Below are 22,157 nucleotides of genomic sequence, written 5' to 3'. Positions count from 1 at the left end.
TCTAATGGTGTAGTCTTTCTTGCTTTTTTGTCCTGTCCCGCACTTTATTAGCCTTTTCTGCTACTTCTCTTCTTCGTTAGTACTTTCGTTTACTTTTTCTTTGCATTTCGTTATTTGGTGTTTTCTTTTCTTACTTTTACTTTCATTGACTTCTTGGTACTTACCTTACTTACCTGAGACTGTCCACCCTACCACCCTATACAGTCCCTTACCCTTGAAGAAAAAAAATATAAAAAAAAACTTCTTCCCGGTATTCGCTTTCTTTCCTGTACTTTCGTTTGCTTTCACTTTTTTGCTATGCTTCTGTTTGTTTCTCTTTCTACTTTCTTGTCATGCTTTCGTTTGTATTTCTTTAACGCTTGTTATCTTTTGACTCATTCTTCTTTGCTGGTTCTCTTTCTTACTATCCTTTGCTAGTTCATTTCCTTGTTATTCTTTGCTGGTTCACTTTCTTGCTATGCTTTGCTGGTTCACTTTCTTGCTATCCTTTGATACTTCCTTTCTTATTATTCTTTGCTGCTTCACTTTCTTGCTGCGCTTTGATGGTTCATTTCCTTGTTATCCTTTGGTGCTTCCCTTGTTATCCTTTGGTGCTTCCCTTGTTATCCTTTGGTGCTTCCCTTGTTATCCTTTGGTGCTTCCCTTGTTATCCTTTGGTGCTTCCCTTGTTATCCTTTGGTGCTTCCCTTGTTATCCTTTGGTGCTTCCCTTGTTATCCTTTGGTGCTTCCCTTGTTATCCTTTGGTGCTTCCCTTGTTATCCTTTGGTGCTTCCCTTGTTATCCTTTGGTGCTTCCCTTGTTATCCTTTGGTGCTTCCCTTGTTATCCTTTGGTGCTTCCCTTGTTATTCTTTGCTAGTTCATTTCCTGTTATCTTTTGATGGTTGCTTTTTTGTTATCCTTTGGTGCTTCACTCTCTTGTTAGCCTTTGATGGTTCACTTCTTTTTTACGCTTCCATATTTTATCCTTCAATGCCTCACTTGGTTGCTACGCTTTCATTTCTTTCTTCCATGCTTGGCTTTCCTGTTATGCTTTCATCTCTTTTTCGGTACTTCACTTTTGTTATCCTTTTCTATGTTATCCTGGGCGCATCTCTTTCGTGTTATGTTCTATTACGCTTTCCTTCATTGCTTCGCTTTCTTGTTATTTTTTCATTTGCTTTTCTCGACACTTCACCTTTTTACTATGCTATCCTTTGTTTTTCTTCCCTGCTTCACTTCCTTGTTATGCTTTCTTTCTTGCTGCTTCACTTCCTCATTTGTTTTCCTTGGCTCGTCACTTTTTAAATATACTTTCATGTACTTCTCTTCGACGCTTCACTTTCGAGTTATCCTTTCCTTTGTTTCCCTTCGATACTTCGCTTTCTTACGTTGTTTTCATTTGTTTTCTCCCTTTTCTTATTATAGCTTCCTTTTCTTATTATAACTTCCTTTGTTTCTCTTTGTGTGTGCGTGTATGTGTGTGTTTTGTTTTCCTTGTTATACTTTCGTTTGTTTCCCTTCTGTGCTTCTCTTTCTTATTATGCTTTCATTTGTGCTTCCATTTCTTTTTTGTTTTCTTTTTTTTTCTTTTCTTTTCTTCAGTGCTTCCCCTCCTTGCTATATCTTACATTTGTTTCCCTTTTGCTTTTCTTTCTTATCATATTTTCATTTATAGGTGCCGACATTTCTTACATATATTTTTGTTTGTTCTTTTCCCTCGCTTTACTTCTTTGCTATGCTTCCGTTTGTTCTTTCTCGACTTTCCCTTCCCCTTTCTTTCTCTCTCTCTCTCTTTTTTTTTCTTATTTGCTTTCACTTACTCTTCCTATGTGCTTCTCTTCCTTAGTTTATTTTCATTCGCTCTTTCTCGGTGTTCCTTTCTCTTTCTTATTTCTCTTTCTTTTGTTGGTTACTTGCCGCTTCTCTTCCTTACCTTACTTTCTCTTACCTTACTTTCTCTTACCTCTCGCTGCTTACCGCTCTTGGGGGTTATTTTGCCTTTGGTATAGTACGGAGACAAAAAGTATGTAGTTTAGTATAAAGTAGTGACGGCAAGAAAAGGCAACGCTCGTGTTTGAGCGAGAGTTGGTGATGACATAAAGAGGCACAGGGAGAGACAGAAGAAGTGTGTGCGTGTGTGCTTGTGTGTGAATGTATTTGACAAAGGACTGCGATCGAGACTTACTTTTCAAGAGGTGGGGGGGTGGAGAGGTGGAGAGATAAAGAGGTGGAGAAGTGAAGAGGTGAAGAGGTGAAGAGGTGAAGAGGTGAAGAGAAAGGAAGAGAAAAAAAAAGGAAAAAAAAAAGAAAGAGCGAGCTTAAAATGAGAGAAAAGCGTCATTCTCCCAATCTCACTCGTCGCCACCATTTCTCCTTATCTTTGTTGAAAGCGGACATAATTATCCGAATATAGGCGAAATGAAAGTGATTGGACGCCATTTTGAAACAGCATGAAATTCAAAGAAAGGGTGGATGGAAAACTGTCGGCTTGGACAGCCCGGAAGCGATCCCGTTGCCTTTCATTGCGACATTTTTCGCATTTGTTGACGTAATAAGCGAAAGTGATACGACATTGAGAAGAACGAAGCAAAAAGCATCGAAGGTATTAAACTTAATGACTATGAGTAGACACTACTCACACCACGACTTTTGACCCCAGACTTACACATCGTATGCTTTTTTTGCGATCGCATTTTCTTAAGGAACAAAAAAAAAATTGATAGAGAAAGATGCATTAATTTTTCATGCATCTTTGGGTGTAGCCACACTTTTCATTACATCTCGCTCTTCTCTCTCTTTTATCGCTTCTAAAAGTATAATAGACAAGGATCCAGGCTTGTCATAGACTCTAGTTCCTTCTAGTTTCTGATTGAAAGTAATACAGTGTGTTCAGGTCTGCTACAGTATCTGGTAGATGCTTTTCATGGAGCCCATCACCTTTCTGGCCCATGTCCCAAAGGTAAGCCTGCCTTATTTTTCGTTATGACCATCTTGTTGAGCGAGCAACAACAAGCAACACGTAAAAAGTATGTAACGTGTGTGTCGAGGAAAATATTATATCCAAGCTCTGCAGGGCCTTCAGGGCCTTCAATACTTTTGATTCAACACCTTCATTACTATTGTATTTAATTCTTCGCATTAAATTTATTTATCCCTCTTTCAATGCTTTCCCTACCTTCACGTACATTATTCCTTTTGCTTCATGTGACAATGTAATGACATCAACCGGAAGATGCTTTTGCTTTTAAAGCAACCGACTATTGCCATATTCGGATAATTATGTCCGCTTTCAACAAAGATAAGGAGAAATGGTGGCGACGAGTGAGATTACCCAAGAAATCATGCATGGATATTCAGCGAATAAACAAGAATGCAAGAATAGCAAAATGGTGTCTGTTGGACAATGTAAACACTTTAAGGTTTGGTGGTAAATGTGGTGCAAACATTTTGATGATGACTGACATAAGGATTGGAGCTGTGTGTCACCAAGGAGTACCCACCATCCCGCCTAGTGCAGGTTGCCGGTTCACACAGCAAGATAGTGCTTACTTTGAGTATTGCTCCATGGTGCTCCTCATTTATACTTGTGCAGGAGACAATAGAAAGGAAGTGCTTCTCAATATATATATTGAAGCCTCTCTTCCAAAGCCAGTTGTTCATAACATAACAATAGGCACCAGAACCCCTCATTTTCGGAGCAGTATATTAATAAGTTCACCCTCCTATCATCTAAGCAATGCCGCCTCTACTAAATTTTCAATTTTCGGAGACTGCATTTTAAAGCTTTTTTTTTTTTTTTTTTTTTTGTGTGAATACTTTTTATTAAGAGATTGCTTGCTATCTAGCTATCTAGCTTACCTGGTTACTATCCTAAGCTACAAGAAGCCAGACTCTTAGCCACCTTGGAAAGCGCTTTTCTTTGTCACCATCGAAAAGACTCTCCAAGATGTTGTCCGGAGCACACCACGTGGAGGTGGTCTGGCATATCGTGCTCCGTTGGTCAGGCCCCATGGCCTTGCAAACGCCCGCACACACACACATTTATTTACCCATCCCCATCTCCATTCCCATTCCCTTTCCCATTCTGGACCGAAGGGGCTCCGCCATCGCAAGGCTCGTTAAAGAACCAGCTCAGGCTCATGCCCGTTCGGACCTACCTTAGATATGCATTGGTTATTGCATCTTGGATGTGCATTGTTGCTATGTTAAAAAGTGCTTTGTATTGTGTTAGTAAGGGTTTTTTTTTTTTTTTTTTTTTTTTTTTTGGCTTTCTTATGTTTTTAATTGGCTTTTTTTTTTTCTTTTTTCTTTTTTTCTTTTTTTCTTTTTTTCTTTTTTTCTTTTTTTCTTTTTTTCTTTTTTCTTTTTTCTGATATGAGATCTTTTTTTTGCTTTTCTTTTTTTAGGCTTTTATTTAGTCTTTTTTTTTTGGGTTTTTTTTTTCTTTGGTTAATTTTTTTTTAATTGTTTTTTTTCTTTGGGTTATTTTTTTTTTCTTTGGTTTTTTTTGGTTTTTTTTGGTTTATTTGGGTTTATTTTTTTTTCTTTGGATTTTTTTTTTTTTTTTTTTTTTTTTTTTGGTTTCTTTTTTTCTTTGGTTTTTTTTTTTTTGAGGTATTTGATTCCGGAGGCGCTTGTTTTTGCCTGGATGGACTGTTCGACCTTTCTTTGGTTTAGTCCTTTTGCTGGTGGCGCTGAGCTTTCGTTACCAGTGCCTTCCAGACCACACGATGAGAAGTGGCCTGGTCGCTATGATTTGGTGTTGTTCGTGAAGCCTTGGCCATCATACCCGAGATGGGATGGGCTGGCTATTTGGCCGCGGAGAAGGCCGTCGTTCGACTGCGGTAGACTATGAGGCCGTTTAGAGCGTGGCTGTTTAGAGCGTGGCCATCTGGAGCGTGGCCAGTTGAATACGGCTTTTCGTTGGAGTGCAGCCGTTCGAGTATGGGCGCCTGAGTGTGGCAGTCTGGCTGTGCGTTATGAAGCCCCAGTTGCTTTAGGCAGCTTCATGTCGTTGCAGTCTAATCGTGGAATGAAAAGAGAGACACAGGCAGAAAAAGAATAATCAGAACAAGGACAGTGAAGCACAGAGTGACAGTGTTGAGAACTTCAGTAAGAGTGATTGTTTAGGGAGTGTTGCTTACCTTTTGTCTTGGTTGAGGAGGCCGATGGTCGAGGAGACCGAGGAGAAAGAGAAGAGAAAAGAAGAGAAAAGAAGAAAAAAGAAGAGTCAAAATGGGTCCTTTTTATATTGGTTTCTTATTATTATTATTAACGTTCGCGCAAGAGGAGAAGGGCCGAGGAGTGATTGGTTTTCAAAAGCGCGCTGTACTAAGTACCTTGCTTGCTGTACGCTCAAGAGCGACCAATAAAATATCAACAAAAAAAATTAAAAAATAAAAATTAATATACGTGTCTTTGATGTCATCTGTCATATTTCATATGATAAAGAAGAGACTCTCACGATTGAAAGTGGGAATAATGCTCTGTCCTCAAGACTCATAAGGAAAACCTGTCTATAAACAACCAGAGCATGAACTGTATTGCACTCGAGCTTGCTTACTCTTATTGATGAAGGAGATCATCTTCTTTATCCTCTTCTTCTATTTCCTTTCTTCACTCCTAACAAGAGATGGGATAGACTGTCGTTGGGCCTATACTTTGGCAGCTTGCCGTTTTTCCAGAGTGTGGTGGAAAATAACACATGGCATTCGTCAGAATACCTCTCCGCCTTTTTTTTTTTTTTTATTTTTTATTTTATTTTTTATTTTCATGCAATACAATGTAGAATACATTAAGATTTGAAGGTGAAACAAAGTATCAACATTTATATATCGACCAGTAAAAGGCACACGATCGTATCGAGGAAATGACGTGTCGTATCTCTTTGGCTCTTTGAAAAGGAAAATAAGGAAAAGAAAAAAAGGAAAAATGTCTGTTTGAACAAAAACTGCCGCAGCACAGTTCCCACGACAATGCATCCTATTCTTTGTTAAGGATGAAGAGAAAGAATGGGAGAAGAGAGTCAAATAGCAAACTCTACTGACAGTGCCTGATGAACCCCATTGCTAAAGAAAAAAAGGTACTCGAGCTTAATGCTGGCGAAAAATGGGAGTATGCGAGTGTTGATAAGCTTGTGCTCTGAATCCTGTCCTTTTACTTTAGTCGCGTCACACCCTTTCTCTCTTTGCTGCACACCATACAAAGAGAGCATTGTGGCTCGTGCTCTTGTTGTTGTATGTATATATGACCCTGCATATCTTTGAGGATGGTTATCCCTCCACCCGTAAGAGTTTTCTCTTTCTCCACCTTGCGAGCATATGAAAATTGACGGATGATATCACAAGCGCGCAGATTACCCATTTTCAATTCCCGCTACGGCCGCTTTCTTTTTTATTGTATTTTATTTTATTTTATTTATTTTGTTTTATTTTATTTTATTTTATTTTATTTTATTTTATTTTATTTTATTTTATTTTATTTTATTTTATTTTGCTTAACTCAGTGACTCTCTGTACACAGCTCAGCCGAGAGATGACCCACACAGGACGCATCCGAGTCCAAGGCTGCGATTTCAAAGATAATGAGAAGGAAAATGTCTTTATCCTCTTCCTACCACTGTACTTACGCTCACCCATATCACTCACAGCAAACAACAGGTACTTGGTTATGATGGGAAACTATCAAGTGCAAACATTTTATTTTCCTCAATCTTTGTGGATTGAACATAGCTCTAAGGAGTTGGCAGAAAAGAGCTATCCCTTCTCAAACAAGCTTGAAGACTCAATTGCGCGCGGAGATTTGGATCCAATGATGACTTATTTCTTCTCAGCGAATGACTAGGCTTTTGCGCTTGATTGGGCTAACCGATCCTCGCTGGAGTACGGTGTACGGCAAGGGGATCCGCTGAAACCAGATGTGACGATTCGAAAGTACATTTTTGAGGCGGCTTATGCTGAGACCAAGTCGTCTAAGGACAAGCGAAGCCTACATTTATTTCTCGAAGACCAATGGAGCCTAATGAGGTTTGCCAAGGATACGATTGACGAGAACCTACGTAATGAACGGGTTGTGATGGAGATCCCTTGTCTGCAAGTGTTTGGTAAGTCTATGTGACTTATGTGGCAATAACGCGCCACACACCTTGACGAGATAAATTTTCGATATGAGGTTCTAGAACAAATCAATGCCATCTTATAGATAGATATGTAGTTACCCGCTACAGGCTCCTCTACCAGGGAATGAATAAATACCTCCATGGGTGTGGGCCCACATCTAATTCTTACTTACTTTTTCTACTGCTCACGATCTATCTACAAAATATATTTCAGTCTCGTTATCGCCGTCAGAGGTCATGATTTGAGTGGTCGTGGACATGTTCAGCCCGTTGGCATTGCCAAAGACCCCAGGAAGGCATAACAGCTCTGATTCTTTTTCGAAATAATCCATCATATTCAGCGTTATGGCGATTCCTTTGACTACTCTGTATATGTGGGGCGTTAGGCAAGTTAGTAAACAGATGAGTAAAGGGATAAGAGGCACTGCGTGAACAAAGTGCTTTGCGAACGAGCATTGTCTACGGTACCATATCCGTATAAATATTAAATAAGACCCTGCTAATCCGACTTGCACCTACCTTTCGAGCTAATAGGGTGATGCGGGTGGGACATACGTCCATGGCACCTATGACAATGTGAATAGGCCATCCTTCGTAGACCATTCAATAGAAAAAGAGGTGAGTGGAAAGACAGAAAGTGCTGTATGTGGAAACTTATGCTTGAATGAGTAAAAGGAGGGGAAAAGTCTATCTGATGGAATGGAGACTTTGACTGAAACTGATCAAAGTGATTGAAGCTGATTAAAAAAAAAAAAAAAAAAAAAAAAAAAAACTCCGTATACATATATTTATCATCGTCCCCGTAGTAAACTCAGGTTACAGTATGGGAGATTTAGAATACGAACCGAAGCTCCATCAGCCTGCCTCGGACAGCATCGAAGAGAAAGGTTGGTATATTTCATTGCTCTGGCAGCTAGCACTCCTACTATTGATTCCCCTGCTGTTGTTGTTTGTAATAGCTTAGAGAGACAAAGATAGTTTTATTATAACTATTAAAACCAACCTTTCAGGCTTAAGACTATATATATTATAACAAGCCTTTTCAGGCTTAAGACTAAATACTGTCACATTGTTACTCTTTGAACTCTCTTGTTATTTTGAATCCGGACATAAAAAGTGAAGATGTCAATGGTGTTTGCAGGATTGCCACTGCCGCTATTGCTGTTACTGTTTTTGTCTCTGTTTTAAGTTTAGAGCTAGAATCCTTAGTTGCATAATGTTTCATACGCTTACTTTCTCTTTTGGATGTTTCCTGCTCACGAAGTCTGGGCTTTGCGCTGACCAAAGCTGTGGAGTCCTTTACTGCATCAGTCTAGATAACGCGGTCAGGTTGTGAAGCAATGGGTTTAACTGATGTCGATGATATCACTGTTGGTAAAAAGGCTGTTTGATGTTGTATCGTGAGAAGAATGTATATGAGCAGAAGTTATGCCATTTCAATCCGATTTTGCAGTTGCCTCATTATCTTTTGCCTGGGGCACAGAGTATGGTTCAGATTCCCATATTGTTTCCCATATTGTTTCCAATCTAGTTACTGGACCACGTATAAACTTTCTGTGAATTCGGTTAGAATTGCGGCTGTTATAATTGACTGACTGCATCCACGACGAGGACGACGCCGCATCATCAGCTGTATTGGTATTTGATAGTGGTGTGTTGGAATTGCGATTGTTATAATTGATTGATCGCATCCACAACGAGGACGATGACCAATCATTAGCTGTATGGGCATTTGACAACAGTGTATTGGGGCTGCGGTTGCTATACTTGAATGACCCCGTCCACGACGAGGACGACGACGCGCCATTAGCTGTGTTGGCATTTAACGACGTTGGGACCATTGGGTATAGCTTTCCATAATATTTCTAGCACGGAAGGCACTTGATCCAGAAGTAAAGACTGTCAAGGCTTTAGTGGCATCATCCTTGGCGTCACTGTTATTGCCACCAATACTGTTGCTGATTAGGTTCGGTTGGGTCTTTTTGACAGTAGCATGACGAGAGGCAGGTCCTGAGGTAGCAACGGAGTGTGATACCATAATAATTGACGATGAGGTAGTCGCTATTGCTGCTATAGTTAAATCTATGATCGTACTTGCCGTGCAATACTGCTTGTCTTCTATTTCTCTTTGTCTTTGTTTCTTTTTATATCGTCGTTTCTTTGACAGCTGAGTGTTATGCTGAGTAAGAGGGTCAGTTTGCTATTTGACTCTCTTCTCCCATTCTTTCTCTTCATCCTTAACAAAGAATAGGATGCATTGTCGTGGGAACTGTGCTGCGGCAGTTTTTGTTCAAACAGACATTTTTCCTTTTTTTCTTTTCCTTATTTTCCTTTTCAAAGAGCCAAAGAGATACGACACGTCATTTCCTCGATACGATCGTGTGCCTTTTACTGGTCGATATATAAATGTTGATACTTTGTTTCACCTTCAAATCTTAATGTATTCTACATTGTATTGCATGAAAATAAAAAATAAAATAAAAAATAAAAAAAAAAAAAAAGGCGGAGAGGTATTCTGACGAATGCCATGTGTTATTTTCCACCACACTCTGGAAAAACGGCAAGCTGCCAAAGTATAGGCCCAACGACAGTCTATCCCATCTCTTGTTAGGAGTGAAGAAAGGAAATAGAAGAAGAGGATAAAGAAGATGATCTCCTTCATCAATAAGAGTAAGCAAGCTCGAGTGCAATACAGTTCATGCTCTGGTTGTTTATAGACAGGTTTTCCTTATGAGTCTTGAGGACAGAGCATTATTCCCACTTTCAATCGTGAGAGTCTCTTCTTTATCATATGAAATATGACAGATGACATCAAAGACACGTATATTAATTTTTATTTTTTAATTTTTTTTGTTGATATTTTATTGGTCGCTCTTGAGCGTACAGCAAGCAAGGTACTTAGTACAGCGCGCTTTTGAAAACCAATCACTCCTCGGCCCTTCTCCTCTTGCGCGAACGTTAATAATAATAATAAGAAACCAATATAAAAAGGACCCATTTTGACTCTTCTTTTTTCTTCTTTTCTCTTCTTTTCTCTTCTCTTTCTCCTCGGTCTCCTCGACCATCGGCCTCCTCAACCAAGACAAAAGGTAAGCAACACTCCCTAAACAATCACTCTTACTGAAGTTCTCAACACTGTCACTCTGTGCTTCACTGTCCTTGTTCTGATTATTCTTTTTCTGCCTGTGTCTCTCTTTTCATTCCACGATTAGACTGCAACGACATGAAGCTGCCTAAAGCAACTGGGGCTTCATAACGCACAGCCAGACTGCCACACTCAGGCGCCCATACTCGAACGGCTGCACTCCAACGAAAAGCCGTATTCAACTGGCCACGCTCCAGATGGCCACGCTCTAAACAGCCACGCTCTAAACGGCCTCATAGTCTACCGCAGTCGAACGACGGCCTTCTCCGCGGCCAAATAGCCAGCCCATCCCATCTCGGGTATGATGGCCAAGGCTTCACGAACAACACCAAATCATAGCGACCAGGCCACTTCTCATCGTGTGGTCTGGAAGGCACTGGTAACGAAAGCTCAGCGCCACCAGCAAAAGGACTAAACCAAAGAAAGGTCGAACAGTCCATCCAGGCAAAAACAAGCGCCTCCGGAATCAAATACCTCAAAAAAAAAAAAACCAAAGAAAAAAAGAAACCAAAAAAAAAAAAAAAAAAAAAAAAAAAAAAAAAAAAAAAAAAACCCAAATAAAAAAAAAAACCAAAAAAAACCAAAGAAAAAAAAAAATAACCCAAAGAAAAAAAACAATTAAAAAAAAATTAACCAAAGAAAAAAAAAAACCCAAAAAAAAAAGACTAAATAAAAGCCTAAAAAAAGAAAAGCAAAAAAAAGATCTCATATCAGAAAAAAGAAAAAAGAAAAAAAAGAAAAAAAGAAAAAAAGAAAAAAAGAAAAAAAAGAAAAAAAGAAAAAAGAAAAAAAAAAAGCCAATTAAAAACATAAGAAAGCCAAAAAAAAAAAAAAAAAAAAAAAAAAAAACCCTTACTAACACAATACAAAGCACTTTTTAACATAGCAACAATGCACATCCAAGATGCAATAACCAATGCATATCTAAGGTAGGTCCGAACGGGCATGAGCCTGAGCTGGTTCTTTAACGAGCCTTGCGATGGCGGAGCCCCTTCGGTCCAGAATGGGAAAGGGAATGGGAATGGAGATGGGGATGGGTAAATAAATGTGTGTGTGTGCGGGCGTTTGCAAGGCCATGGGGCCTGACCAACGGAGCACGATATGCCAGACCACCTCCACGTGGTGTGCTCCGGACAACATCTTGGAGAGTCTTTTCGATGGTGACAAAGAAAAGCGCTTTCCAAGGTGGCTAAGAGTCTGGCTTCTTGTAGCTTAGGATAGTAACCAGGTAAGCTAGATAGCTAGATAGCAAGCAATCTCTTAATAAAAAGTATTCACACAAAAAAAAAAAAAAAAAAAAAAAGCTTTAAAATGCAGTCTCCGAAAATTGAAAATTTAGTAGAGGCGGCATTGCTTAGATGATAGGAGGGTGAACTTATTAATATACTGCTCCGAAAATGAGGGGTTCTGGTGCCTATTGTTATGTTATGAACAACTGGCTTTGGAAGAGAGGCTTCAATATATATATTGAGAAGCACTTCCTTTCTATTGTCTCCTGCACAAGTATAAATGAGGAGCACCATGGAGCAATACTCAAAGTAAGCACTATCTTGCTGTGTGAACCGGCAACCTGCACTAGGCGGGATGGTGGGTACTCCTTGGTGACACACAGCTCCAATCCTTATGTCAGTCATCATCAAAATGTTTGCACCACATTTACCACCAAACCTTAAAGTGTTTACATTGTCCAACAGACACCATTTTGCTATTCTTGCATTCTTGTTTATTCGCTGAATATCCATGCATGATTTCTTGGGTAATCTCACTCGTCGCCACCATTTCTCCTTATCTTTGTTGAAAGCGGACATAATTATCCGAATATGGCAATAGTCGGTTGCTTTAAAAGCAAAAGCATCTTCCGGTTGATGTCATTACATTGTCACATGAAGCAAAAGGAATAATGTACGTGAAGGTAGGGAAAGCATTGAAAGAGGGATAAATAAATTTAATGCGAAGAATTAAATACAATAGTAATGAAGGTGTTGAATCAAAAGTATTGAAGGCCCTGAAGGCCCTGCAGAGCTTGGATATAATATTTTCCTCGACACACACGTTACATACTTTTTACGTGTTGCTTGTTGTTGCTCGCTCAACAAGATGGTCATAACGAAAAATAAGGCAGGCTTACCTTTGGGACATGGGCCAGAAAGGTGATGGGCTCCATGAAAAGCATCTACCAGATACTGTAGCAGACCTGAACACACTGTATTACTTTCAATCAGAAACTAGAAGGAACTAGAGTCTATGACAAGCCTGGATCCTTGTCTATTATACTTTTAGAAGCGATAAAAGAGAGAGAAGAGCGAGATGTAATGAAAAGTGTGGCTACACCCAAAGATGCATGAAAAATTAATGCATCTTTCTCTATCAATTTTTTTTTTGTTCCTTAAGAAAATGCGATCGCAAAAAAAGCATACGATGTGTAAGTCTGGGGTCAAAAGTCGTGGTGTGAGTAGTGTCTACTCATAGTCATTAAGTTTAATACCTTCGATGCTTTTTGCTTCGTTCTTCTCAATGTCGTATCACTTTCGCTTATTACGTCAACAAATGCGAAAAATGTCGCAATGAAAGGCAACGGGATCGCTTCCGGGCTGTCCAAGCCGACAGTTTTCCATCCACCCTTTCTTTGAATTTCATGCTGTTTCAAAATGGCGTCCAATCACTTTCATTTCGCCTATATTCGGATAATTATGTCCGCTTTCAACAAAGATAAGGAGAAATGGTGGCGACGAGTGAGATTGGGAGAATGACGCTTTTCTCTCATTTTAAGCTCGCTCTTTCTTTTTTTTTTCCTTTTTTTTTCTCTTCCTTTCTCTTCACCTCTTCACCTCTTCACCTCTTCACCTCTTCACTTCTCCACCTCTTTATCTCTCCACCTCTCCACCCCCCCACCTCTTGAAAAGTAAGTCTCGATCGCAGTCCTTTGTCAAATACATTCACACACAAGCACACACGCACACACTTCTTCTGTCTCTCCCTGTGCCTCTTTATGTCATCACCAACTCTCGCTCAAACACGAGCGTTGCCTTTTCTTGCCGTCACTACTTTATACTAAACTACATACTTTTTGTCTCCGTACTATACCAAAGGCAAAATAACCCCCAAGAGCGGTAAGCAGCGAGAGGTAAGAGAAAGTAAGGTAAGAGAAAGTAAGGTAAGGAAGAGAAGCGGCAAGTAACCAACAAAAGAAAGAGAAATAAGAAAGAGAAAGGAACACCGAGAAAGAGCGAATGAAAATAAACTAAGGAAGAGAAGCACATAGGAAGAGTAAGTGAAAGCAAATAAGAAAAAAAAAGAGAGAGAGAGAGAAAGAAAGGGGAAGGGAAAGTCGAGAAAGAACAAACGGAAGCATAGCAAAGAAGTAAAGCGAGGGAAAAGAACAAACAAAAATATATGTAAGAAATGTCGGCACCTATAAATGAAAATATGATAAGAAAGAAAAGCAAAAGGGAAACAAATGTAAGATATAGCAAGGAGGGGAAGCACTGAAGAAAAGAAAAGAAAAAAAAAGAAAACAAAAAAGAAATGGAAGCACAAATGAAAGCATAATAAGAAAGAGAAGCACAGAAGGGAAACAAACGAAAGTATAACAAGGAAAACAAAACACACACATACACGCACACACAAAGAGAAACAAAGGAAGTTATAATAAGAAAAGGAAGCTATAATAAGAAAAGGGAGAAAACAAATGAAAACAACGTAAGAAAGCGAAGTATCGAAGGGAAACAAAGGAAAGGATAACTCGAAAGTGAAGCGTCGAAGAGAAGTACATGAAAGTATATTTAAAAAGTGACGAGCCAAGGAAAACAAATGAGGAAGTGAAGCAGCAAGAAAGAAAGCATAACAAGGAAGTGAAGCAGGGAAGAAAAACAAAGGATAGCATAGTAAAAAGGTGAAGTGTCGAGAAAAGCAAATGAAAAAATAACAAGAAAGCGAAGCAATGAAGGAAAGCGTAATAGAACATAACACGAAAGAGATGCGCCCAGGATAACATAGAAAAGGATAACAAAAGTGAAGTACCGAAAAAGAGATGAAAGCATAACAGGAAAGCCAAGCATGGAAGAAAGAAATGAAAGCGTAGCAACCAAGTGAGGCATTGAAGGATAAAATATGGAAGCGTAAAAAAGAAGTGAACCATCAAAGGCTAACAAGAGAGTGAAGCACCAAAGGATAACAAAAAAGCAACCATCAAAAGATAACAGGAAATGAACTAGCAAAGAATAACAAGGGAAGCACCAAAGGATAACAAGGGAAGCACCAAAGGATAACAAGGGAAGCACCAAAGGATAACAAGGGAAGCACCAAAGGATAACAAGGGAAGCACCAAAGGATAACAAGGGAAGCACCAAAGGATAACAAGGGAAGCACCAAAGGATAACAAGGGAAGCACCAAAGGATAACAAGGGAAGCACCAAAGGATAACAAGGGAAGCACCAAAGGATAACAAGGGAAGCACCAAAGGATAACAAGGGAAGCACCAAAGGATAACAAGGGAAGCACCAAAGGATAACAAGGGAAGCACCAAAGGATAACAAGGAAATGAACCATCAAAGCGCAGCAAGAAAGTGAAGCAGCAAAGAATAATAAGAAAGGAAGTATCAAAGGATAGCAAGAAAGTGAACCAGCAAAGCATAGCAAGAAAGTGAACCAGCAAAGAATAACAAGGAAATGAACTAGCAAAGGATAGTAAGAAAGAGAACCAGCAAAGAAGAATGAGTCAAAAGATAACAAGCGTTAAAGAAATACAAACGAAAGCATGACAAGAAAGTAGAAAGAGAAACAAACAGAAGCATAGCAAAAAAGTGAAAGCAAACGAAAGTACAGGAAAGAAAGCGAATACCGGGAAGAAGTTTTTTTTTATATTTTTTTTCTTCAAGGGTAAGGGACTGTATAGGGTGGTAGGGTGGACAGTCTCAGGTAAGTAAGGTAAGTACCAAGAAGTCAATGAAAGTAAAAGTAAGAAAAGAAAACACCAAATAACGAAATGCAAAGAAAAAGTAAACGAAAGTACTAACGAAGAAGAGAAGTAGCAGAAAAGGCTAATAAAGTGCGGGACAGGACAAAAAAGCAAGAAAGACTACACCATTAGATGTCCAACCCTGTATCAAAGGCGCGTCTCCAGAACATTTGGACACTCTCGCTTTCGAACACTCGTGAAAAAAAGGCAAGAGTATAATTATATCTGTGAATGTGCTATTATTATTTGATTGATACCTGATTTACATGTTGCTTCATCGGAGCAATCCAGCACTTGCACTAATTATTCTTTCATATCTTTTTACTACTATTATCTTTATAACAATGAGGATGTAAACAAGACCTGCCGCTACCGTATAATTAATGGTATCATAAATAGAGATTTAATGTTTCTACTATAATGAAGTATTCTTGATTCAGGCCTCATTTCTTGCAGACTTCTGCTTTTGGTGCCTGATGTTTGTTCTTGTTTTCTTTTATCTTGTGAACGAGGCATCTCTTAGATGAATATTATTATACCCGAAGAGAGGCGTCTTTGATGAGAGGACATACAAGAAAGGCAAACCTTCGCCTACGACGGAGTTACAACACCACCAATCCCTCTTCTGCTGAAATGACTTTCCGCCCAGTGTGGTGTCATGAGAAAAAGTAAAATTTATTATTTTAGATATTTTATTGGCCATAATGGGTACGATCTTCATGCAGTTCTTTAATAGAAGATTGTTGGCATATGCTCTTTTTCAATAGTTCTAGATTCTCGGCGCTGATTGTTTTTGAAATGGGGGCCTTTATGGCTCTAAGATCATCAAGTTGTCATCCCCATAACACGAATATTTTGACTTGGGCCTCCTCTTGTTCAACAGGAAATGTTCAGAATGTTAACACTCTTGTGGTATTGGAAGAGATGGCAACTGTTATGGTTTGTGGAGTATCCATATAACAACGTTAAACTACTTGACATCCATGTTCAGGAAGTGTGAACGACAATAAAACATGTGAAACACGGAAACAACCAAAGCTGTATTTTTCTCTTACAGGTGACCTACGAAATGAAGTGGTCCATTGTATGGTGAGCGTCTTCGTTTGAGGCAAGATATTCCTTGCAGTGATATACATGAGACTGATATAGTTTTTTACTATCATGTCAACATTTTCATTTCTCTATTTCAGAAAAAAAAGAAAACTCATGTTGGTATGCTTAGTACATCAGTACGATACACTGTTTATATTCATTCTACCAGGCCCTGAATTGAGCGTATACATCACAAGTATCAAAGTAACTACTAGTACAGTATCTCAAAGTTTTTCAAAGAAGATATCGCTATTCAAGGATGTCTACTTGGCAGACCTGTTTTTCCATCTGAAGTTTTGTCTCACAGATGCTAGTCTTTGTTCGTTCTCGTCCTCTATTCTCCTGTCAATAATTATGAAGTCTTGTAGTTTTTCACAGCACATGATCATAGAAGAAAATATGGAGATGAGAATTCGATTTACAAACTCGATAGTATCACTATCTAATGAAGAACAGGCTCATTACAACCTGGGGCTTCATACGGCCCCCCGCAAAGAAAGCGGAAAGAGCGGAGCGCTGAACATTGCTGTCTTTGGACCTTGACTTTTTTGCTCAATCCTTTTTAGCTGACCAAGTTGAATAATATGACGACTTAGACTTATTATCCGAAAGCCGGGACCATATATATCCCCTCCCCCCTTTTCTCTCTCATTCTTGCTTTTCTTTCTTCATGTACTGGCTCACTATCAAGAAGATACGGATCAACTTGGTAGCAGAGCAAAAGAATTAAGGAAAAATGCACCCCCCGTCAGAATAAAATTTTGACCCCCGGTTGAGAATACCCAAAAACCCCCCGTCAACATACCCTTTTTCGGAATTCTTACCCCTCCCCCGTCAGAATTCCGTTACACCCCCCCGTCAACCATCTTAATTTTGGGAATCCTTACCCCCCCGTCAACATTTTGAGGCAGTTTTTGAGAGAAGATTTTATTTTCTGTTTTTGGTTGCACCTACATCTGACTAACTTTTTAATCCAACACCATTGATCCTCTCTTACTTTTCATCTTGTCATCAAAGCTTGACAGTAGATAAATGGATCAGTTCCTTGATGAATGATCCCCTCCTAGATTCGTATTCATCACTAGGTTCAAAACCTTCAGCAACTTAACATGCACCACATGAGTCCAATATAGTCGTAAAAAAAAAGACATTTGGTGATCCTAAACCATTTTTGCAATTAATGGGGGTTAAGAATATTTATTGTCTAAAATACAGATCGGCACACTGATGGGCCTTTTATACTGTACTAGCTGTGTGAGAACAGTGGGAACCATAGGATATAGTGGGGTTCTTTTTTTTTTTTTTTTTTTTTTTTTTTTTTGTGAATCAGCTCCAGAATGTTGACAGGGGATAAGAATTGCGCGAGTGACGGGGGGGTAAGAATTCCGGAAAGAGGGGGGGATTAAAATTTTATTCTGACGGGAATTGCAAGCAGGCACTTAAATTTTTTTCTGAGCACACCCTCATTCAGACCATTCATTCAGATATTCAGATTTCAGATGGTTTCGAATGATCTGAAGCCTCGTTCTTTTTATTTATTTTTCCATTTCTACTCAATGTTCTCCCCTACTAGGGCTGGTGTCTGCTTTCCTTTATTAGGACTTTCGTCAGCGCTGTGTATACACTCGCATATCCCTTGCTTATATCCTTTAGCCCTGTACGCTACTTTGAAGAAAGAGACGCAAAGAAAAAAAATATATAATCCGCAACCAAGTTAATCACTTTAGTCACCATTATTCTTGAAACTTTTTTTTTTCTTTTTTTTCGCTACAGCAGGTCTGTTCTAAACCAAAGTCTTCATAGACGAACTATTTGGAAATCGAATATCCTGAACTTTGTCAGGCTGTCCTGTTGAAGAGGCTAATAATCACAAGAGTAACTTGGGCCAGTCAACTTTGGCATACTTGTGCCTAGATTTAATAGTTTGAATAATGAAGCAAAGGAAAAAAGAAAAGAAAAGCAATAGTAAGAGTGATAGTCCCTTTGACGAGACGCGTTCAAAAATTGGTGGCGACGAGTAACCACGTGAGCAATTGAGGAAGTGTATATATAAAATCTACTCTCGCGCGAGTGTCCATTCTCTCCTTTGGGGAAAAACTCAATTAATTTTACAACGTTATTACAACAACAAGGAACACAAATGGAGGAAGTAAATGTGCAACAAGGAGCCGCATTCCCTGCTCCACCCTACTACTATCAACGATACACTCAGGAAAACCTCGCTCTACTAGAGAAAGCTCGTGTTGCAGCACCAGGAGATGAAGAGATCACAAAGTCACTCGAAGCATTACCTTTTCCCATCCTCGCACTTGAGCCTCCGCCGCCAGTTAAGAAAGGCGTATATTGGATGTTTGGACGTGCTTGGCCTGTAAGCAGGACTTATCAATTTTTCCTATAAGAAAAAAAAAAGGTTTTATGCCATCTTTTAGCCATACTTACCTTTTCTTTTTTCCTTGATTCATTTTTACGTTCTCAACATATACAGGTACAGGACAGTTTAGCAACGCTTGAGGAACAAGGAATTGAACAACTATACCCGAAGGGACCCATTGGTAAGATAACACCATTGAGATCTAAGCTTCTTTCTAGTCTAGTTCAAGCTGATAATAATTTAACGATTTTTATTTTTATTTTTTTAAAAAAAAAAAAATTTAAATAAAAAAACTCGACTAATTGTGTAGATCGTGTCAAGGAGCTCAAAAAGCTGAATCACTCAGTTGTATTCAACTTTTTAGAACTCGTCCATACCCTTTCCACATCGCCCAGTGAAGTAAAAAAAAATGTTTTATTGTTTGAAGTTGGTGTGTTGGCATGGTGCCATCAATTTTAATATATTGATTTTTTTTTTATTATTATTATCATCATTTTTTTTTTTTTTTTGTTCAACCAACTAGTTTGCAACAAAAGTAGACCAGATTCGAGTTATCTTTATCAACATGCACCACATATTGAACGAATATAGACCGCATCAGGCTCGGGAGACATTAAAGCTTATGATGGAAGAACAACTTCGAAGGAAAAGAAAGGAGACTGAGGCTTTAAGAAAGTAATACGCACAAAGCAAAAAGAAACTACTCTTCTTCTTTTTGTCAGTTTATAGACTGCAATATAATCATATGGACCGAATACTCAAAGGATTGGTCTCTCTCTTTTTTTTCTGGCACATAGAACATGCGCTGATCTTAGGAAACAACTTGCAGGGTTGCGGACACTGAAACAGGAGAAACTACGGCTCCCAGAGTTTGACAAGGATGTGGAAATGGAATTGGCGCCAGAAGAGTCTACTACAGTATCAAGAGCATTAGCCTCATCAATATCACCAAAACCATCAATAGTAGTGGGACAGTCAAGTCAAAATGATGGCAAGCAAAAGCTGTTGGCGAATACTGCATCGTTGAGTCCTGTAGATGCTAAAAATGCGCAGGCGATGGCAAGGATAATGGACCTTTGCGACGACATTGTATAATCATTGTAATAGGTATTCAAGTAATGGTAATAAAAAAATGCCTAATGAGTAAGTCAATTCCATGTCATAGTTTATTACTTTATTGCTTTGAAAAAGTTCCGGACCTGGATCTGGACCTGGTATGCGAAAACGAGTAAATATGATAGATCAGTCACTTGTCTAGGTGACAACATACTCTACATTCTCATGGTTGGGCTCGAGCAAGGTATCTGAAGCATATCCAATAGATTTATATGCTTATTTGAGCTTTTGATCAAAATAATAATAATAATAGTAAAAATAATAGCAAAACAAAATATATGCAGCCATGGCGGGGATTCATTGAGTTTCCTGTCGTTAGCATATATATGGACGATTGTTGCTGTGTATTCCCCATATTTCCTGCAAAAAGGTTGTTTAGCGTCTCTTCAAAAGTGAGGTCAAGACAATCGTTCCTACTGCCATTGCTGTTCCAACAATGGCCATTCCGATATATCCCTCTAAATACATCACCATCACAATTCAGGTATACCAAAAAAAAAAAAAATAAAGATAAATAAAATAAACGAGTTAATCAAAGCAGCTTCTTAGCCGACGTCACAGCTCAATGCAAAAAAAAAAAAAAAAAAAAAAAAGATATGAATTATCAAACAGTTCAAAGAAAAGTGTACCTTTGGCAACACGGTCCTCGATCTCTTGACGAAGCGCACGGGCTTGTGAGTTGTTAGGTTCAAATTCCAGCAACGACTCGTTGAATTTGCGAGCGTCATTATAGTTGCCGAGCTTGAAATGTCCAAGAGCTAAATAAAACAAGCACTCACGTCTTCTATCCGGTACTTCGCGATAGATGTCTGAAAATGCCCAAAAAAATGAAAATATGTATCAGCCATTTTTCTTTTCTCATCGACTTTACTCCTGTAGGGTCGATACGGATTTCATGCATGATACTGTGTCGACTCTTGGCAAAAAAAAAAAAAAAAAAAAAAAAAAAGCTTCAAAAACTTACCAGTGAGGAGTAAAACACCTTGAGTCTGCTCTCGTCTGTTCTTGCTCTTAATAAGGCCCCAAGCATAATTAAAACGAGTTTGTTCTGTTACATATTCTCCTTCACGAATGTATTGTTTCCTTAGGACCTATATTTAAAATGACCAACAAGGAATGTAAGAAATGTTGAAATAGCCTAGTCACTCGATGTGTGTAATGAAAGGCAATGGTAGCTCCTGTTTGTTGTTTTCTAACCTCTAGCTGGCTGTCAGAAAGACAGCTATCGGCATCGGCCATGTTGGGTAGATTATCGGTCATGGTTATGGGTTTGTTCGTTTTGTGTCGTGTGTGAATTGTTCTGAATTGAGAAAAAGGAGAGTGAGGGGGAAGGAACTTTGCAGGACACTGACACGAGGCAAAGGGCTTTCGTCACATGACTTGTTATCGCCTCTTTTTTTTTCCTTTTTCGTTTTTTCATAAATTTCCGAGCACAAGGATCGCTCCATTCGTCCATTCATCAAAATAATTATTCATTCAGAGTTTGACATTGAAACATGAGCAATTATCCAAAGGCATTCGCAGTCGGATTAGGTATCATTGGTCTGGGATATGCTTTATTGCTGACGACTGTCCCAACAGAGGATCAACTTTACGAGGCAAGTAATCGCGTTTTTTTCCGCTTTTTTTTTTTTTTTTTTTTTTTTTAAAAAAAAAAAAAAAAAAAAAACAGACCTTTAATTGTTTGTGGTTTCCGCAATAAAAGCTAAAAGAAGAGAGAGAGAGAAAAAAGAAAAATAAAGGTTTATTTGTGCGAAGGCAGGAAATGCTGACTGGCCATGGGAAAACACATTAACACGCTTTTATTATCATAATCATTTTATTCTTTTTATTCTAGAAACTGTCACCGGAACTCAAGAAACAATATGAACAAGTCAAAGCTGATCAGGTGCGCAGACAAGCTTTCTCAGATGTTTTAAAAAGAGCAGCAGCGGATCCAGAGCCAATGTGGATCAAGAAGGATACGACACCCAAAGGCCGATAAAGCAATCTTTTATTGTAAATCAAATTGCAATTTAAATTTGGTTTGATCCAAAAAAAAAAAAAAAAAAAAAAAAAAGACTGGATGGATAAATCTTGCAATTGAACGCAACCCCCACCGCAACTCTATGCGTTTTCTTTTTCTTTTTTTTTTTTAATCATCCCTTACCACTGTATTATATCTTAGCACTGTTAAACGCATCTCACCTATTTTTCAAAAAGCTGACTACAGGAACCTAACATGAGTTTGGATTTTCTAATGTAATCTTAATAAATAAATATAAAAAAAAAAAATACTCCTACTGGAGGCTTGAATGACATTACAACGTTAATTGTCAATTCACTCAAACTCCAAGACCCCGTCAACTAATCTGTAGGGTTCTGGCGACCTGGATAAG

At 38.8% G+C, this 22,157-nt stretch overlaps 8 protein-coding genes across 8 annotated transcripts; 5 read left to right on the top strand and 3 right to left on the bottom strand.

The window, feature by feature from the left end:
* Positions 1 to 162: 162 nt before the first annotated feature.
* Positions 163 to 1,371, top strand: BCR41DRAFT_137965 (hypothetical protein). Its single transcript, XM_022019524.1, has one exon. It carries the CDS (start codon positions 543 to 545, stop codon positions 1,284 to 1,286), a length of 744 nt encoding a protein of 247 aa, XP_021878821.1. The 5' UTR covers positions 163 to 542; the 3' UTR covers positions 1,287 to 1,371.
* A 259-nt stretch (positions 1,372 to 1,630) lies between these two features.
* On the top strand, positions 1,631 to 2,253 carry BCR41DRAFT_358599 (hypothetical protein). Its single transcript, XM_022025070.1, has 2 exons — positions 1,631 to 1,979; positions 2,167 to 2,253. The coding sequence occupies exons 1-2, from the start codon at positions 1,809 to 1,811 to the stop codon at positions 2,218 to 2,220; spliced, it is 225 nt and encodes a 74-aa protein (XP_021878820.1). The 5' UTR covers positions 1,631 to 1,808; the 3' UTR covers positions 2,221 to 2,253.
* Positions 2,254 to 6,515: 4,262 nt separating this feature from the next.
* On the top strand, positions 6,516 to 7,400 carry BCR41DRAFT_398807 (hypothetical protein; the record flags this gene model as incomplete). Its single annotated transcript, XM_022028996.1, has 3 exons — positions 6,516 to 6,668; positions 6,825 to 7,083; positions 7,333 to 7,400. 3 exons carry the CDS (start codon positions 6,516 to 6,518, stop codon positions 7,398 to 7,400), a joined length of 480 nt encoding a protein of 159 aa, XP_021878819.1.
* Positions 7,401 to 8,534: 1,134 nt separating this feature from the next.
* On the bottom strand, positions 8,535 to 9,136 carry BCR41DRAFT_398806 (hypothetical protein; the record flags this gene model as incomplete). The annotated part of the gene is made up of 2 exons (XM_022028995.1): positions 8,535 to 8,908; positions 8,971 to 9,136. 2 exons carry the CDS (start codon positions 9,134 to 9,136, stop codon positions 8,535 to 8,537), a joined length of 540 nt encoding a protein of 179 aa, XP_021878818.1.
* A 3,922-nt stretch (positions 9,137 to 13,058) lies between these two features.
* On the bottom strand, positions 13,059 to 13,681 carry BCR41DRAFT_358598 (hypothetical protein). Its single transcript, XM_022025069.1, has 2 exons — positions 13,333 to 13,681; positions 13,059 to 13,145 (listed from the first exon to the last, which is right to left on the bottom strand). Exons 1-2 carry the CDS (start codon positions 13,501 to 13,503, stop codon positions 13,092 to 13,094), a joined length of 225 nt encoding a protein of 74 aa, XP_021878817.1. The 5' UTR covers positions 13,504 to 13,681; the 3' UTR covers positions 13,059 to 13,091.
* A 4,751-nt stretch (positions 13,682 to 18,432) lies between these two features.
* On the top strand, positions 18,433 to 19,342 carry BCR41DRAFT_372857 (mediator complex, subunit Med7; the record flags this gene model as incomplete). The annotated part of the gene is made up of 4 exons (XM_022026725.1): positions 18,433 to 18,660; positions 18,778 to 18,844; positions 18,974 to 19,062; positions 19,187 to 19,342. The coding sequence occupies 4 exons, from the start codon at positions 18,433 to 18,435 to the stop codon at positions 19,340 to 19,342; spliced, it is 540 nt and encodes a 179-aa protein (XP_021878816.1).
* Positions 19,343 to 19,805: 463 nt separating this feature from the next.
* Positions 19,806 to 21,097, bottom strand: BCR41DRAFT_358590 (hypothetical protein). The gene is made up of 4 exons (XM_022025068.1): positions 20,977 to 21,097; positions 20,744 to 20,870; positions 20,409 to 20,588; positions 19,806 to 20,237 (listed from the first exon to the last, which is right to left on the bottom strand). Exons 1-4 carry the CDS (start codon positions 21,037 to 21,039, stop codon positions 20,155 to 20,157), a joined length of 453 nt encoding a protein of 150 aa, XP_021878815.1. The 5' UTR covers positions 21,040 to 21,097; the 3' UTR covers positions 19,806 to 20,154.
* Positions 21,098 to 21,275: 178 nt separating this feature from the next.
* Positions 21,276 to 21,763, top strand: BCR41DRAFT_398803 (hypothetical protein; the record flags this gene model as incomplete). The annotated part of the gene is made up of 2 exons (XM_022028994.1): positions 21,276 to 21,389; positions 21,617 to 21,763. The coding sequence occupies 2 exons, from the start codon at positions 21,276 to 21,278 to the stop codon at positions 21,761 to 21,763; spliced, it is 261 nt and encodes an 86-aa protein (XP_021878814.1).
* Between the last annotated feature and the right edge of the window lie 394 nt (positions 21,764 to 22,157).

This window comes from Lobosporangium transversale, assembly GCF_002105155.1.
Source record: "Lobosporangium transversale strain NRRL 3116 chromosome Unknown BCR41scaffold_34, whole genome shotgun sequence".
Classification (NCBI taxonomy): domain Eukaryota; kingdom Fungi; phylum Mortierellomycota; class Mortierellomycetes; order Mortierellales; family Mortierellaceae; genus Lobosporangium; species Lobosporangium transversale.
The sequence above is the reverse complement of the archived record's forward strand: the minus strand, read 5'-3'. Positions and strand labels throughout refer to the sequence as shown.

What these genes read in the sequence shown, in the direction of transcription:
- BCR41DRAFT_358598 (XM_022025069.1), bottom strand. Translation starts at nt 13,503, where the DNA reads ATGTGCTTCTCTTCCTTAGTTTATTTTCATTCGCTCTTTCTCGGTGTT. An exon ending in GCTCTTGGGGGTTATTTTGC is followed by an intron (nt 13,146 to 13,332) that starts CTTTGGTATAGT and finishes ATCGAGACTTAC; the next exon opens with TTTTCAAGAGGTGGGGGGGT.
- BCR41DRAFT_358599 (XM_022025070.1), top strand. Translation starts at nt 1,809, where the DNA reads ATGTGCTTCTCTTCCTTAGTTTATTTTCATTCGCTCTTTCTCGGTGTT. An exon ending in GCTCTTGGGGGTTATTTTGC is followed by an intron (nt 1,980 to 2,166) that starts CTTTGGTATAGT and finishes ATCGAGACTTAC; the next exon opens with TTTTCAAGAGGTGGGGGGGT.
- BCR41DRAFT_137965 (XM_022019524.1), top strand. Translation starts at nt 543, where the DNA reads ATGGTTCATTTCCTTGTTATCCTTTGGTGCTTCCCTTGTTATCCTTTG.
- BCR41DRAFT_358590 (XM_022025068.1), bottom strand. Translation starts at nt 21,039, where the DNA reads ATGACCGATAATCTACCCAACATGGCCGATGCCGATAGCTGTCTTTCT. An exon ending in TTTCTGACAGCCAGCTAGAG is followed by an intron (nt 20,871 to 20,976) that starts GTTAGAAAACAA and finishes TTTTAAATATAG; the next exon opens with GTCCTAAGGAAACAATACAT. An exon ending in CGAGGACCGTGTTGCCAAAG is followed by an intron (nt 20,238 to 20,408) that starts GTACACTTTTCT and finishes TGATGTATTTAG; the next exon opens with AGGGATATATCGGAATGGCC.